The 16,706-nt window shown below is 35.6% G+C and overlaps 4 protein-coding genes across 4 annotated transcripts; 1 reads left to right on the top strand and 3 right to left on the bottom strand.

Annotated features, from left to right (window-relative positions):
• On the bottom strand, positions 1,689-3,243 carry LOC18792330. The gene is made up of 3 exons (XM_007225689.2): positions 2,688-3,243; positions 2,335-2,598; positions 1,689-2,191 (listed from the first exon to the last, which is right to left on the bottom strand). Exons 1-3 carry the CDS (start codon positions 3,111-3,113, stop codon positions 2,000-2,002), a joined length of 882 nt encoding a protein of 293 aa, XP_007225751.1. The 5' UTR covers positions 3,114-3,243; the 3' UTR covers positions 1,689-1,999.
• LOC18792124 lies at positions 5,411-6,143 on the bottom strand. The gene has a single exon (XM_007224505.2). It carries the CDS (start codon positions 6,112-6,114, stop codon positions 5,650-5,652), a length of 465 nt encoding a protein of 154 aa, XP_007224567.2. The 5' UTR covers positions 6,115-6,143; the 3' UTR covers positions 5,411-5,649.
• Positions 7,096-7,997, bottom strand: LOC18790976 (major allergen Pru ar 1). The gene is made up of 2 exons (XM_007223565.2): positions 7,715-7,997; positions 7,096-7,605 (listed from the first exon to the last, which is right to left on the bottom strand). The coding sequence occupies exons 1-2, from the start codon at positions 7,896-7,898 to the stop codon at positions 7,307-7,309; spliced, it is 483 nt and encodes a 160-aa protein (XP_007223627.1). The 5' UTR covers positions 7,899-7,997; the 3' UTR covers positions 7,096-7,306.
• On the top strand, positions 9,218-10,101 carry LOC18790056 (major allergen Pru ar 1). The gene is made up of 2 exons (XM_007223567.2): positions 9,218-9,491; positions 9,627-10,101. The coding sequence occupies exons 1-2, from the start codon at positions 9,308-9,310 to the stop codon at positions 9,923-9,925; spliced, it is 483 nt and encodes a 160-aa protein (XP_007223629.1). The 5' UTR covers positions 9,218-9,307; the 3' UTR covers positions 9,926-10,101.

Below are 16,706 nucleotides of genomic sequence, written 5' to 3' on the forward strand. Positions count from 1 at the left end.
AGAAACTCGTTTCGCTTATTTCACTAGGAGCCTGAACGACTGGATTATAACCTAACTGTATAAGCTTCCTTTCTAAAGTAGAGGAAACAGAACGAGTTTCCACAAAACACAAAATATCAGGACTACGGGAAGTTTTTAGACTTTTAACAAACTGAAAAAAACATGGCCGAGAGCAACCTCTACAATTCCACAAGTAGAAAGATGGTACCCAGCAGGGCTTTGAAACTGATCAGGATCATTATTATTAAAAATATCCACAATATGAGGTGAATGATTGTCAATAGTTCCAGATGACCCATGGGGGATTATTGAATTGACTGGAATTCCAGCAGTTTTCATGGCAAATACCATTACTGCACCAGCATTATCAAGATTGGACATAGGTGGATAATCAACAAAAACCATAAAAAGAGCATTCAAGTAGTGTTCAACAGTGATAGGAAGATGGAACTTAACAGCAAACAACGCAGACATAGATACAGATATAATGTATGAACCTATTTAGATAAGATAGATAAATGAAAAGCAAAAGAGTTCTACGCCTAACAAAAGAAAGTGAAAAGATAAAAGTAGTTTTGTTACCCTTAAGAACTAGTGAGAATATTAGAAAAAAGAATCCAGTAGATTAAAACCAAACAACACACAACATTACCGTGATTACTTTGACAGTAAAAAACCCATCAAGTATCAAAATATACCAAAGTGGTACATAACCAGATAAGAAGAACAAAGCACAAGGATTTATATTTATGGTAATAACATGGTTGTCCAACATTGAGAATATATGTATATACAAAAAACCGAATGAGATAAGAAAATAAGACAGAGGAACATACCTGATTTTACCATTGCAAGTAGACACAAAGGAAAGTATAAATCAATCAACAGACCAAATCCAAGAAATAAAAGATGTCAGATGTCAGAACAAAGGAAAGCAGCCAGAAATTCCATCCATAAGAAAGATTAATCAGTGAGAAGAGCATGCAAGAAACCATCTCTAGAATACAGACCCTTTGCTCGAAATCATGAAGAGAAAGACTAACACAAAAGCAAGTACGCCTCAGATAAAACAGATTACACAAAAGACTAGTAAGCCAAAAAACCACAACCCTCCATTAATAACCGAAAACCAGAGCCAATTTAGGACTGGTTGAAGCAAAAACCAAGATCCATTCCAAAATAAAGTCTGGACTAGATCTGGAAAAGTACAATTGTTTCCCCATCTACCAATACATAAAAGCCAGACAAACGAACTATTAATTGTATATCTAAGTAGGGTAGGTAACGGAGAAGGGCAAGAAGAACTAACAAAATACCAACAATTGAAAAGTACAAGGTGGAATAATTTGAGAGAAAACCTAGTGCTTGAACTGAAATTAAATTTTATATTTCAAATTCAAATTCAAAAATATTATAAAAGAAAAACTCATGACTAGGTACATAAACTTCCTACTTCTTAGCCATTTGAGCTAAACTTCAGTTCATCGATACAAAGTCCAGTTGGAAATACTTCATAATCCCTTGAAATAAATAAATTGTAAGTAAATAGATAAAAACTTGAAAGAAAAACAAAATCAATGCCAAGTTTTGTTGCACAAATACTGGAGAGTTAGGTTGCAAGACTAAAGAAAGCATTCCAACTTTACAATAAACAGAGGTTACAGAATACATCTGCGGAGCACAGAAGATGTATAAACATGTAGCACATATGCCTTTCATGATTCAATTTCAAAGGATATGCTTTGCATGTAAATTCTCTTATATATTACAGGTGATTTAGACAGAGGGAATGCAAAACCTAAAGAATGATCTAAAATGGTCTACTTCTCAGAAGATCTACAAACATATACGCTTATATAGATATCCAAAATTACAAATGAAATGAGCTTTAACATCAAATTAATTATATATTATGACTCATAAAAACACCCACTTTTGCTTGCTTGGGTTGAGTATTGCATATAACTTTTGGTTCATTTTGGAGAAACATTGGAAATGTTTACTGCAAAGCATTTGATACAGAGTAAATAAAGTCCAAGAAGCCAGTTCCCTTGAGAAGACCTTTACCAGTCAAGAGTTCAAAATCTAACAACAATAGGAACCCAATCACAGCTGCCTTCCCATTTATGATTTCGTTCCTCGCGGTGAAACCAAACGCCACATCTAGACCGTCATCAACCACCATTTTCACCTGAATTAACAATTTAGCACGTCACCACGAATTGAGCAAATCATCGTCAGCAAATCACAGTTTGACACATGCACAAAGCCAAGCCACGTACATTTTTTCAATGTCTAGTTTCTTAAAGAACAAGAAAAGAAAAAGAAAAATACCTCATCCACATTGACATCAGTAGCTGTAAAACCCGGTTGAGCCTTGCCACTGAAGACAATTTCGGCAGCTGCATCAGATTGGAGTGAAGCAGCACCGAGGCTGATGTAAATGTTTTGGTCATCAGTTTTGACAGGGTAGACGTAAAGCGTCCTCAAAGCGGGTGTGAGGACTCGGAGCACTGGGTTTTTGGGATACCACTCCTTAATGGATCCGTTGCGCAGATCAAATGTGCTATCAGTTGATGGGCAAACTATACACCCATCCTGCAATGCAACCAGTATCAATAAGTTAACAAACAATTAGGATTAGGAACAAATTAATTAACTGAATTAAAAGTAATTAATTGGCTTGCCTGGGTGAGCTTGGCGTTGAGAAGGCCTTCGCTATAAGCCCCTTCAGCAGGGGAGCGATTCTCAATAGCAAAGACCTGATCTTTATACCACAGCAAGAGTATGGCTTCCCCATCTTGAATTATGACGCGCCGCTCCCCCCTTGGCAGCGCGGCCAGTGGCACTACCGGTACCCAATTCTCCCCGCCGCCGCCGCCAGACGCCGACGACGACCCGTCTGCCACCGACACCTCCATCGCTTGGCACCTCGTCGTCATTCTCCGACGAGGCACAGAGTGGTAATTTCGTGCATTAACACCGTGGTAAGAATTATGCGGCAGTATCTGTTTCTGGGGGCTTAGTAGAGGGCGGGATGCAGCAGGTGTAGGATGAGTAGTAAGATGGTAATTTGGGGGCAATGCGGGGGCGAAGGGTGAAGTAGAGGCCATGGAAGAGTGTTTGGGTGGTGTTGGATAGACAAAAGAGTAAGGGAGGGGAGGAGAGAAAGTGAAGGGTTCGTGTATTGGATAAGGAGTAGGGATGCTCGCTGCTATTCACACAGTCGCTCAAAAGTCACTGTGATCAAAGTTGGCCACGTTGTCATTTAACAGAGCATTACACGTGTGACATTAATAGAGGACTTAGGGAAAGTTACAAAGATATGCCAAGTTTCTTTTAGTTATAAAGATTGAATTCAAATAAATACACACTCCTCATAGCTTAACACAAAGACAGCTTTGGCTTGATATAAAAAACGAAGCAAAACAGTAAAATCAAGAAACTCAAATGATTTTCCTTCCCCACCCTTCCCTCCTACTCTCCCCTCTCCCCTCCTCTCTTTCTCCACCCTAACCCTTCCCCTCCCCTCCACCCCTCCTCTCCCCCTCGTTCCTTCCTTCTCTCTTGGGGTTGTTTACATATACTCTTTGTGAGTTGGATGTTTGTTTGTAGTCTAGTGACTCTAGTCTATACTTGTACTTTCTACTTATGAGAGTTTAAAAGTTGTAGTTGTATTGATAGTTTTAGGCACTACGGTTCATGTTTGGCATGTTCAAACTTGCCGCTTTTATACCGAAATTTCTTTAGCCTTATAAGACTATTAGTGGAGATACACTTTATACACTTGTTGTTGCCAATGTGTTTCTACGTATCTGGATTAACCTTGCTTTAGGCACTATTGCATAGCCAAATCCAACTTTTGAAATTTTTTTTTAATACCTAAATAACCCAATGGATTTCAAATCCTTAAAAGAAAAAGGAAAAAAAAAAAGGTAGCCCATGTACTCCAACTAGCCTTTTGTATATTATTTTATTGAATTTTGGTGTCCATAATTTGCAGGGTTATTTATTTAAATGGTCCTCAAACTTATACTCTAGTTGCATTTTGGTACCTCAACTAAATTATTTGTTCAAATGATCCACCAACTCTTTATTAATCGATGCACTGGTCCTACCATTACATTTTCTTTTAAATTTAGTCATGTGAGTAGCACATGTTACATTTGTGAGGGTAAATAAGACTTTTGACAACTAAAAAAATTAAAATATATGATTAAAAATTAATAAAAAATTCTTTATTTTTAAAATTAATAAAACAACAAAAAGTAACCCACAAAATAAAATAAAATACACCAGCCCACCCAACCCCACTCCCATCTCATCAACCCAACCCCTATATTTGACGGCAATATTGACAGAATGTAATGGTAGGACCAAAGTCCCGATTAATGAAGAGTAGGTGGACCATTTTAATGAATAATTTAGTTGAAGGACCAAAATGCAACTCAAGTATGAGTTTAAGGACCATTTGAGTAAATAACCCTAATTTGCATTATCCATATATCCTTTATAAGGAGGCACAAGTGGGCTCTATTTTTTCATTTGGGTCATTTTGATCTAGGCTCTTTGTAGCCTCTAGTGGATTATATTGGGTCTTGGGCATTAGGGTTTTCATTTAGAACTTCGACCCCTTTATTCAGATTCCAAGAGTATCAATGTTTGTTAACAGGGTCTAGTCTAGTGGATAAGGACCTTGATTTGCAAATTAGAGATCTCAAGTCGGAACTCCCATGACATCTTGGTTGTGTGTGTACATGTGAGAAACCCCCTCCCTTTAGTTTAGACTGTCGCTTGTACTTTAAAAAAAAGAGTATTATTGTTTGAGTAGCTTTCATTTAGGTACTCATATCCTCCCATGATTGCCTATATCCCATTTTTTTCAATTGATGAATAGCGATGTGTGTATATGTATGTCGGTTGTTGTCTGTGGGTTGGAATCTATTAAGGTGGTCGTAACTTGCAAGCAGTCTGACAGTTAGCCTTAGTCAAAATATCATAAATAAAAAGTAGATTTTGTTGAATTTTCAATAAAAAAATTTCCAATTGGAAAAATTGGCCTAAAAGTTAGCCCCTGTCATTTCTTATTCATGGATATGTGCCTGTGCGGTTACTGTGTTTTCTCTTTATATTAATCTTTTTTGGGTATTTTTATTAGCTCTTGTGACTTATGGTCTTTGTGTCAAATTTATGAATATAATTATAGCTTTTCTCTATAGTTTTACTTGTAGGCATCAAGGTTGCCTCAAATGGTACTTCTCAAGAACCTTGAGCAAACCAAAAGACCATTTCTCGAATTATGCGTGTCCTTCTTATCATTCCAATTTTATCGAATCTTTACTTTATATTAGGTAAAGAAAAGATTGAAATTTACGAAACTGGAGAAAATAAATACTGCAGACTAAATTTAGATCTAGAAAGACTACCATGAAATGATAAATATAATGATAAATATAAAATTCATGTTTTATTTATTGATATTGAAATCGAATACAGCATTATTCGCTAATCATGACTCCAAAGTGTAAGCCAAAGGCCTAATTTGGTATGATACAAAAGAAAAAACTGAAAGCCACACCGCTCAATAAACAGAGAAAGCAGGGCACATGTTGTTGCCCCTATAGCATGCAGTATATATATGTATATATTTTAGTTGTAGGCATCGGGGTTGGCCACAAGATAGGTCTCAATAATCTTGAACAAAGCATGGACCTTCTCTTTGCCGGCCTTAACATGCTCTTCCTTGATCTCAACATCACCTTTGGTGTGGTAGCTGCGGGTGTTCTTTATGATGGAACCTCCATCTGCACTGCAGAATGCAGATGCCACCAACTTAATCTCGTAAGAGATTTTCTCTATTTTGTCTGAAAGACAGACAATATAGGTGGAAAGTAAACAAACATTCCCCAAAGTTAGTCTTGTTGATGGTTCCAACTCCTCCATCTCCTTCAACAATTTCAGCACTTTTAACTGCTTGTGAATGGGACTATGCAGAGGGGACCTTGCACTCAAAGATTGCCACACCTGTTTCAACGACTCTGTTTCCATTCTCTTGCAATGCAGAATTGCACTAATCAGAAGGGAACAGCGCTGTACGATTCCATACTCGAACATGTCAATTTTCAATGTCGATGAAGACGAGCCTGCTAAGTTTGTGCCGAGCCGAAATGGGCTGAAGAGAGTTAACAGAGTTAAAATAATGTTACGTGGTGTGCCATATGTCACAAAACTAAGGAGGAAACAAGCGGCACAAGGGATTTGGAAACAGGAAAATAAAGCCTCCCGTAGAAGTTGATTTGAAAAATTCAACTTATTCCAACTGGTGTGCTAACTTAATAATATAATAATTGGCCAAGAAAACTTAATAATATCTTGATTTCTAACAGGATGTTCTAAATGCCAAGCGATAATCTTGAATGCACATGGAATGTCCAAAATCTAATGGAAAGTTCCAAAGTACATGTGCAAGGAATATATTCAGAGTTCTAATTTCCAAAATACATCTAATGTTATTATTCACAGTTTTGGGCATAAAAGACAAGCATGAAATTTGGTGGGACTGTTTGCATCATTAGATGCTTCAAAGTTACAAATCATATTTTGGATAATTAACACAGTGGGATAGAAAGGACGAAACAATATTTTTGTTAGAGCTGCCATGCTTCAACTCTGCCTTCTGTTCTGTATCTTCTGCTTCAAAATGTCCATTAATTATAATTTTTTACTTCACTTAAGGATCCAATCCAACTGTAACATGTCTTCCAATTTAAACTTTCCATGGCTTCTCTTTTCAAGTAATTTATTTTACCAAACTGCTCTAATCAAGTTGAAGTCAAAGTTTACTCACTTTATATTTCTTTTTATTAAGTCATGTCTATTTCAAAACTGTTAAGTTGAGACCATAGTCCAAACGTGGGTTAGACCGGTTGATCAAGGCGATGTGTCTATTCCTTTGTATCCGAGTTCGTTTTCTCTCTTCAAAAATTAGGCTAGTTTAGAATACGGTTGTCAAAACAACAAAATTGAGAAGATTGAAATTCACGGAATTGAAGAAAGAAGATACTGCAGACCAAATTTGCAGAGACTACCATGAAATGATTTATAGAAAATTTATGTTTTATTTATTGAAATTGAAATCGAATACAACATACTCTTTAATCATGACTCCAAAGTGAAAGTCAAAGACCTACTTTGGTATGATAACAAATAAAAATAAAATGAAAGGCCACACACACTGCTCAATAAACAGAGAAAGTAGGACACAAGTTGTTGCCCCTAGAGCATGCAGTATATTTCATTTAAGGTTTTAGTTGTAGGCATCTGGGTTGGCCACAAGGTAGTTCTCAATAAGCTTGAACAGACCAGTTGCCTTCTCTTTCCCAGCCTTAACATCCTCCTCCTTGATCTCAACATCACCTTTGGTGTGGTAGTTGCTGGTGCTCTTTATGACGGAACCTCCATCAGCAGATGCCACCAACTTAATCTCATAACTGATTTTCTCAACCTTGTCTGAAAGAGCATCTCCTTCAACCAAAGTGTAGCTGTACACAAAGTTATCTTTGTCAAGCCCGTCGATCCGGTGCTTCACATAGCTGTAATGACTTCCTGTAAAAGGAGGATTATAATTAGAAATTAAGAGATTAATACTTTCAAGATTTATGTTATTAATTAGGCAAACAAGTTAAACTTAGAAGAGGCAATGGCAGAAACCAACCTTCACCAAAGCTAATCTTCTTGATGGTTCCAACACCTCCATCTCCTTCAACAATTTCAGCACTTTTCACTGATTGGGGAGCAATCTTGGGGATGAGGGTGTCAGCTTCAAGAACAAGGGCTTTGAACAATCTTGGTGGGGGGATGACTGAGGTGGACTCGTCTGAGTATGTGAAGACACCCATGGTGATGATTTTAGAGCTTAGAAAATGATCAAAGAAAGATTGAGATGTGAGGAAGCTAAGAGAATGTTTGATATTGGTGTGAGGAAGTGTGAGCACCAGAGGTGGTATTTATAGGTAAATGGGGAAAGGCCAGATTTGTAAAATGGCTTTCATTAATAAAGGAATTTAGACAAGTTTATAATTTTCCAATGGTTCTTGTCCATGTGAAAAGGAAAATATGATTTTCAATGAAATACAGCAATATTTTAGTCAAGGAAATAAAGCTTCCAGTAGATGTTGATTTGAAAAATTCAACTATTCCAACAGGATGAGGGTGTGCTAACTTAATAATATCTTGATTTCTAACAGGATGTTCTAAAATTAACTTGTCTGTCTAACAAGCAGAGTCTATTCTGAATGCACATGGACTCTTTTCATGATCAAATTCAAAGAAGCATTGCAAGCAACTCATAACTAAAACAACTTAAGAAGGATTAGTTACATCCTTTATCTCTTTTTGTTGACTAATCACATAGATATCTGCTTCAACTCTGCCTTGTGTATCATCATTAATTACATATTTTACCTCACTTAAGGATCCAACTGCAGAGATTATATAATAGTGTATTGTGATTGGCTCCCTATCCCTTTCCTAGACGTATCATGTCGTCTAATTTAGACTTTCCATGGCTTCTCTTTTCAAGTAATTTCCTTTACCAACCTTGCTGCTCTAATCAAGTTGAAGTCAAGTCTATACTTTATATTTCTTTTTCGTAAGTCAATGTCAAAATTGTAAAGTAAAGACCGCAATGTACACGTGGTTAAGCCGGTTGGTTCTGCCCTTTTCACTCGAGATGATACTCTTCTCATAAATTATAGTAGTTTAAATTTTAAAATAATAATATTTATAAATAAAAAAAGTTGAGACCTTAGTTTGTTATATTTCGAAATTCTCTACCCTTTCCTTTGGTATTATAATTAAATGATTTTTGCTTTATTAATTGAGATTGATCAAATACAATACTACAATTTATCATAACCCCAAATGCAAGCCAAAGACTGCTCTGGCTTGACAGAAGAAAAAAGAATGTGAAAAGGACGTTAGATTTTTCAGTTGATTGAATGAGAATATTATTGAGTCAGCAAACTCAGCACACCAGAACATTCTATGAAAAAATTCCAGCTAGTTGTAATAAGTTGGAATTTTTAAAATCAACTTGTAGAGGTGGCTTTGTTTGACTAAAATATTCACATGGGAAACAACCACTGAACTTTATATCCATTGGGCTCACTTTACACATCAGACTCTTCACCCTAAACCTATAAATACCACCTCCAGTGCTCATAGCTTCCAACATCAAGTAATACCTCGAATTTCATTCTTATTTTTTATCATTTCCTAAGCTCTTAAATCATCATCATCATCTATCATGGGTGTCTTCACATACGCAACCGAGTTCACCTCAGTCGTTCCTCCTGCTAGGTTGTTCAAAGCCCTTGTTCTGGATGCTGACAACCTAGTCCCAAAGATTGCTCCACAAGCAATTAAAAGTGCTGAAATTGTTGAAGGAGATGGAGGTGTTGGAACCATCAAGAAGACTAGCTTTGGTGAAGGTTTGTTTACTTCCCACCATTGTCTGTCTCTCTACTAATTAACTTGGTTTTCAAGTTAATATGTATCTTGAAAGCATTAGTGTAATAATTTCTAAAAAGATTGACATTAACCATCCTGAAATTTTGAAATTACAGGAAGTGAATACAGCTACGTGAAGCACCAAGTTGACGCGCTTGACAAAGATAACTTTGTGTACAACTACAGTTTGATTGAAGGAGATGCTCTTTCAGACAAAATAGAGAAAATCTCTTACGAGATTAAGTTGGTGGCATCTGCAGATGGAGGTTCAGTAATAAAGAACACCAGCAGCTACCACACCAAAGGTGATGTTGAGATCAAGGAAGAGCATGTTAAGGCCGGCAAAGAGAAGGCCCATGCTTTGTTCAAGATTATTGAGACCTATCTTGTGGCCAACCCTGATGCCTACAACTAAAACCATCTATAGGTGCAACAGTCTTGTGTCCTGTTTTCTCTGTTTCTTCAGCAATGTGGCATTCAATTCTTTTTTCTTCTTTATCATTTGAATTGCACTTTTGGAGTTAAGATTGAAGAGTAATGTTGTACTTAATTTCAGTCCCAATAAATAAATAAAACATAAATTTCAGTACTTCTGTTTTCCCCTTTTGAGTAATTGTTACCAACTAACAGTAAACTGTTTTTTTAATTCAAAACTAACAATGACTGAGGAAGGCTAAGATTTTAAGTGAATCAATTTTCTTGACAACATGACGCTGGTGCAGTCATATCTTCACTTAAACGTGAAAAACCCCCAAAAAATTTTTATACTGAAATGCTTTAAAATGAGGCTGAGCACAAGGGCGGACTCGGGAAATTTTATAGGTTGGACTAATATCTTTTAATGGGAGATTTACCTTTTTTTTTTCTTTTTAAAAACATGTTTACATGGTTTTTTTGATAAGGGGTTTACATGGTTAATTGGCTATAGGCTATAGGTTTTTTTTTTTATATGCAAAGAAAATGAGTGGTAGCAACTATTCTTCAATTAATAATTTTTAAATTTTATGAGAGTACACATAGACGTAGGGAGTGTAGATACAATTGCACAATCACAAGCTACAAGCATTCAACAAAACCAAGAGACAACTAGACTATATAAAAGCAGACATGGTTAAGCCAGTTGTCAAAATTGTAAAATAAGGATTTCTATGTAGGCTTATCTTTTGAGGTGCCATTTTTTGTGAAAATCCCACATAAAAAATCCACACTCCTATAAAGGTGTTTATAAACAAAGCCCTATGATGATTTGATAAGTGTGGTTAACATTGGAGAGTTGGGCTCATGGGCTTGGCTATAGGCTCGGCTTTGATTAATAATAATTATATCAATCAAAGACTAGGGCCTTGGGGCTCTTGGGATCGGGAGAAATTTAATTAAGACACCTAAACGAAAATAAGTAATTTAATGGGATACTTTTTTTTCTTTTAAATATTTTTCCCCGATTTTCGTTTATCGATAAGAGTAGTTTAAGACACCCAGAGTAATTACCCGTACAAAAAATACACATATTTTTAACAAAAGTTTCAATAAGACACAAATTAACGTGTATATAGTATAGCCATGCTCGGTTCATTTTAATTTTTTTGTAAAACTAGTATAGCCGGTCGGCTGTACTCGGTTTTTCTGAATTTTTTAAAATAGTATACCCGGGCGGCTATACTCGATTATTCCCTAATTTTTTAAAAAAATAGTATAGCCGGGTGGCTATATCTATTTTGACACATGGACGTCTGATCGCAAGGGGGTCCACTTTTTTTACGTGTACAAGTAGTATAGCCGCACGGCTATACTCGATTTTTTTTTTCTTAAAAAATAGTATAGCAGACCGGCCATACTCGCTTTTTTCTTTTTTAAAAAAAAAAATACCTCTCATGACAAAATATCGTGGGTAGAGGTCTATGCTGACAAAGGTTTGCCGGATTAGACACCTCCTGACGAAATTTGCCTATGTCGACGAAATATTGTCTGCAAAGATCTTCCAGCAAATTTCGCCGAGATAGACATTTGTCGACGAACTTTCGTACGCAGAGATTTAAAAAATAAATAAATAAAAACTTAGTATGTTTAGGTTAATTAATTTTTTAAAATTTTATTTTTATTAATTAAATATTATCTTTGCCCAATTATTATTTCTTTAATGAATAATTGGTATTAAGTATTTTAATTGACTTCATGAATTATATTACTCAATAAATAGTAATTCAAAGTTTCTATTTTTAGAGTATAATCGCGTGGTTATACTCTTTAAATATAATTTCATATTGCACCAACAACAAAAATAAGGGTTTCTATGTAGGCTTATCTTTTGAGGTGCCCTTTTTTGGTGAAAATCCCACATCGAAAATTCACGCTCCTATAAAGGTGTTTATAAATAAAGCACTATGATGGTTTGGTAAGTGTGGTTAACATTGGAGAGTTGGGCTAATGGGCTTGGCTTTAGGCTCGGCTTTGATTAATAATAATTATATCAATCAAAGACTAGGGCCTTGGGGCTCTTGGGATCGGGAGAAATTTAATTCTTGGGATCTGGAGAAATTTAACTAAGACACCCAAACGAAAATAAGTAATTTAATGGTATCCTTTATTTTCTTTTAAATATTTTACCCTGATTTTCGTTTATCGATAAGAGTAGTTACCCAGAATAATTACCCGTACAAAAAATACACATATTTTAAACAAAAGTTTCAATAAGCTACACAAAATCAACGTATTATACAAATAATTCTCACCTATTATTGAATAAAAATAATATATATTCAAATATTGTAAAGTGACCAATTTTTAAGTTGTAAAGGGATCCCTTTTTTTATTTGTATTTTAAAGAAAAATTTTATTTTTCGGATTTTTTTTTCAAAAATAGTATAGCCGTGCGGCGGTGCTCTCTTTTTTCTAATTTTTAAAAAATAGTATAGCCGAGCGGCTATACTTATTTTGACCCGTGGGCACCTAACCGCAAGGGGGTCTTTTTTAATGTGTATAAATAGTATAGCCGCACGGCTACACTCATTATTTGATTTTTTTTGTAAAAATAGTATAGCCGGTCGGCTGTACGCCGTTTTTCATCTTTTTATTTTATAAATAGCATAGCCGGTCCGCTATACTCGCTTTTCCCTAATTTTTTTCAAAATAGTATAGCCAGGCGGCTATACGTATTTTGACACGTGGGCACTTAACCGCAATAGGGTCTTTTTTAACGTGTATAAATAGTATAGCCGCACGGCTATACTCAATTTTTTTTTTTTGTAAAAATTGTATAGCCGGTCGGCTGTACTCGGATTTTCCTTATTTTTTATATATAAAAAAATTATAAAAAAATTATAAAAAAATTCTTCAGTTAGCCTATCCCACCCCAATCGCCCTCTCCCTCCCTCTCCCCACCAACCCCAACCTTCTCCTTTGGCGAAATCCCAACAGTCAACACCATGACCTTACAAACAATTAACTCTCATTCTTTAACCAAAGAAAAACTCTTCTTCTACTGCCAACGAAAAAAACACTCCCCTTCCTATCACCCACAAAAAAAAAAAAAAACACATTGATTGCTCTATCTATTCCAAAAAATGAAAACACATTTGCTTTATTTTATTTTTAATTTCAAAGACTGCAAGAGAGGTGTTATTTGAGTTTGAAATTAAAAGGAAAGAAGGAGACAAAGGAAGAAAAGGAAATGGCCATGGATTTCTGTCAGTTTTAGAGTTTCCCAAAAGCTCAAAGTTGATGTAATTATGGGACTACTTGAGCTTCAGAGTTAGAGAAGAAAGAAAAACAATTGGATTATGTGTGATTGAAAATAAAATTAGGGTTATGAGTTTGTAAGTTTAGATTTTCTTATGGTTCCTAATTTCTGAAGAACACAGGGAGAGAAAGATGTTCACTTTGTTTTCTTTGGTGGGTTGGGTATGAAGATGGGTGTGGATTTCGAACAAAAAGAAAAAGAAAAAGAAAATATGGGTTGGGGTGCATGTGAGAGAGACTGAGGGAGTTGTTCTCATTAGTCATTTTACAAAGGGGTAAATTTGTCTTTAAAATTTTGAAAATAAGATGGGTAGGAAAATAAGACAGATAGATGGAAATAGCAGGACTCTAACTTTTAAATTGTAAAGGGGTCCCTTTTAAATAATAATAATAATAATTTTTTTAAAAAAAATAGTACCGCCACACGATTGTACTCTATTTTTTTCCTAATTTAAAAAAAAAATAGTATAGCCGGTCGGCGATACTTATTTTGACACTTGAGCACCTAATCGCAAGGGGTTCCTTTTTTTAAGTGTATATATAGTATGGCCGCACGGCTATACCTGGGGTTTTTTTTGTAAAAGTAGTATAGCCGGTCGGCTGTACTCAGTTTTTCCTAACTTTTTTTTTAATAAATAGTATAGCCGGGCAGCTATACTTATTTTGACACTTGGGCGTCTAATCGCAAGCGGGTCCACTTTTTTACGTGTACAAATAGTATAGCCGCACGGCCATACTCGGTTTTTTTAAAAATAAAAAATAAAAAATTCTAGCTGGTCTCCTGTACTCGGTTTTTTCTTCTTTTTTTTTAAAAAAACCTCTCTCGACGAAAGATACCTCTGCCGACGAAATTTGTTGGGAAAGGTCTCCGGCAAATTTTGCCGGGATAGACATGTGCCGACGAACTTTCGTCGGAAGAGATTTTTAGAAAAAATAAATATAAACTTAGTATGTTTAGGTTAATTAATTTTTTTAATTTTAATTTTTATTAATTAAATATTATCTTTGCCTTATTTTCATTATTATTTCTTTAGTGAATAATTAGTATTAAATATTTTAATTAACTTCATGAATTATATTACTCAATAAATAGTAATTCAAATTTTCTATTTTTAGAGTATAGTCGCACGGCTATACTCATTAAATACATATTGCATCAACAATAAAAATAAGGATTTCTATGTAGGCTTATCTTTTGAGGTGCCCTTTTTTGTGAAAACCCCACATTAAAAATCCACACTCCTATAAAGGTGTTCATAAACAAAGTACTATGATGGTTTGGTAAGTGTGGTTAATTACCCATACAAAGAATTTAGCACTTTCACGTTTAATAGTGTACATGTACGTACGTATTTTTCATGTTTAATACATGTATTTTTAAAAAAGTTTCAATAAGACACACAAAATTAACGTATTATACAAATAATTTTCACCTATTATTGAATAAAAATATTATATATTAAAATATTATATAGTGACCTAACTTTTAAGTTTTAAAGAGGTCCTTTTTTTTAGTTAAAAAAAAGTATTTTTCTGATTTTTTTTTTTACAAAAGTTTTTCCTTTATTTCCCGTTTTTTCTAAATGTCCATCTTAGCAGTTCACACGCTATAAAAGAAAAAAAAGAAACTACTAAAATGGACGTCTAGAAAAATACGGGCGATAAAGGAAAACTTTTAAGACGACGATTTATCACACATGCGCGATTAAAATATGAAACTGTTGAAATGGACATCTATATAAATACAATTGCAAAAAAATATTTACGAAACTTTATAAGTTGCGCGTAGTGCGTGTGATTTAAAAAAAGACTCTCGCCTAAGCAAAAGTGTGTGCATGGAGGCTAATATATATATATATATATATATAGTACAACCATTCAACTATACCTGATTTTATTTTTTTAATTTGTTAAAAAAAAGTATAGCCGCGGCTATACTCTGTTTTATTAATGTCTCTAAGAAAGTAGTGTAGTTGCTAAAGTCATTCTAGATTATGTTTACACTATTGTTTGGGGTCTTTCCAAGAATGCTTCTGTTGGGGTCTTTTCCGTCGGAAGGCTCATCCGGGCTTGTTGATTCTTGGACCGTCATAGAGTGGTGAATCAAGCCTTCATTGTCCCTTTCTGAGTTAGCAAGAAATAGGCCTAAAGTATCCCGAGGGAGAAGCAAGTCCTAGGGGAGTACTTTGTTCTTCTTTCAGCGACTGCGTGCTTTGTATGGATGTTTTCAGCCGCTTGACGAAGAGTAGAAGATGGTGCATTGATGTTAAACAGACTTGGCATGAGAGTTTGCTTTGTGAATTAAGATACTACTAGACTTGGCATAAGATGTTAGGTGTTTTAGATATGGGATTGAGCTTTTTTGAGAGAGAGAGAGAGAGAAAGAGAGAGAAAGAGAGAGAGAGAGAGAGAGAGAGAGAGAAAGAGAGAGAGAGAGAGAGAGAGAGAGAGAGAGAGAGAGAGAGAGAGAGAAGATGGGTGGCTTGAGTAGATTTCCAGCAGCTTGACGAAAGCTTTGTCAGGCTCTTGGGTGGCTTACCAGAAGAGAAAAAAAGGGAAGAAATAGAATAATAGAGCTTGAAATAGAAAGTTTCCAGAGGTGAGTGGTGATGCTTGCTCTCTCTGGATGTGTTTATGGGAGGGAGAGGAAGAATATGGAAGAACACGCCTTGAGATTGAAGCTTCCAGCAATGAGTAAGGGTGTTGCTTGCTTTGGCTGAGTTGAAGATGACTTGCTGACGTTGATATGAGATTATATGAGCTTAGCATGAGAGCTTAGAGTGTGGGAGCTAAAGACCCACAAGTTTAGCAAATGAGAATGTTTGTGCTTAGGTTGGTGTTTGATATGCTTGAGTTTGGGTGTTAGGAATTTATTGTTTAAAGTTATGGCTATGGTGGTTTGATTGTTTGGCTGTGATGGTTGTTGGGATGCTTATAGCAGTCAAATGAATGGGGTTTCAAAGAGCATGGCTAAGGAAAGAAAAACTTAAGACTTTGAAGGGTATGGTGTTTATGACAATGATTCTAGAGAAATTTATGAGTTTTAGAGGTGGAAGGATAAAAGGAAAAGCTTGAGGCTTGAAAGCTATAGTGTTTATAGCTTGGATGGGTATGAGAATGAAGGAAAAGCTTGGAGTTATGGTTTGTGAGTCTTTATAGGGACAATGGAGGATTTCAATGACAGGAAAATAGAAGAAATGGTTGTGATAGCTGAGAAATAGCTGGGATGGCAGCTGGAATGCTTGCAGTGGCTGAATGGAGGAAAGAAAGTGGTCTGGTGGTTGTTGAATGGGGTTGATGGCTAGGTGAAGCTAGGTACTATAAACTAATTATTTCCTATGGGTAAAAGGAAGCACTGGAGACTGTTTGTTTCCAGTGGGTAATAGGAAGTGCTCGAAAAGGCTTGTTTCCAACGGGTAAATCTAGGCATTTGGAAAATAACTATTTCCTATGGGTAAAAG

The sequence above is a fragment of the Prunus persica genome, chromosome G1 (assembly GCF_000346465.2).
Source record: "Prunus persica cultivar Lovell chromosome G1, Prunus_persica_NCBIv2, whole genome shotgun sequence".
Lineage (NCBI taxonomy): Eukaryota > Viridiplantae > Streptophyta > Magnoliopsida > Rosales > Rosaceae > Prunus > Prunus persica.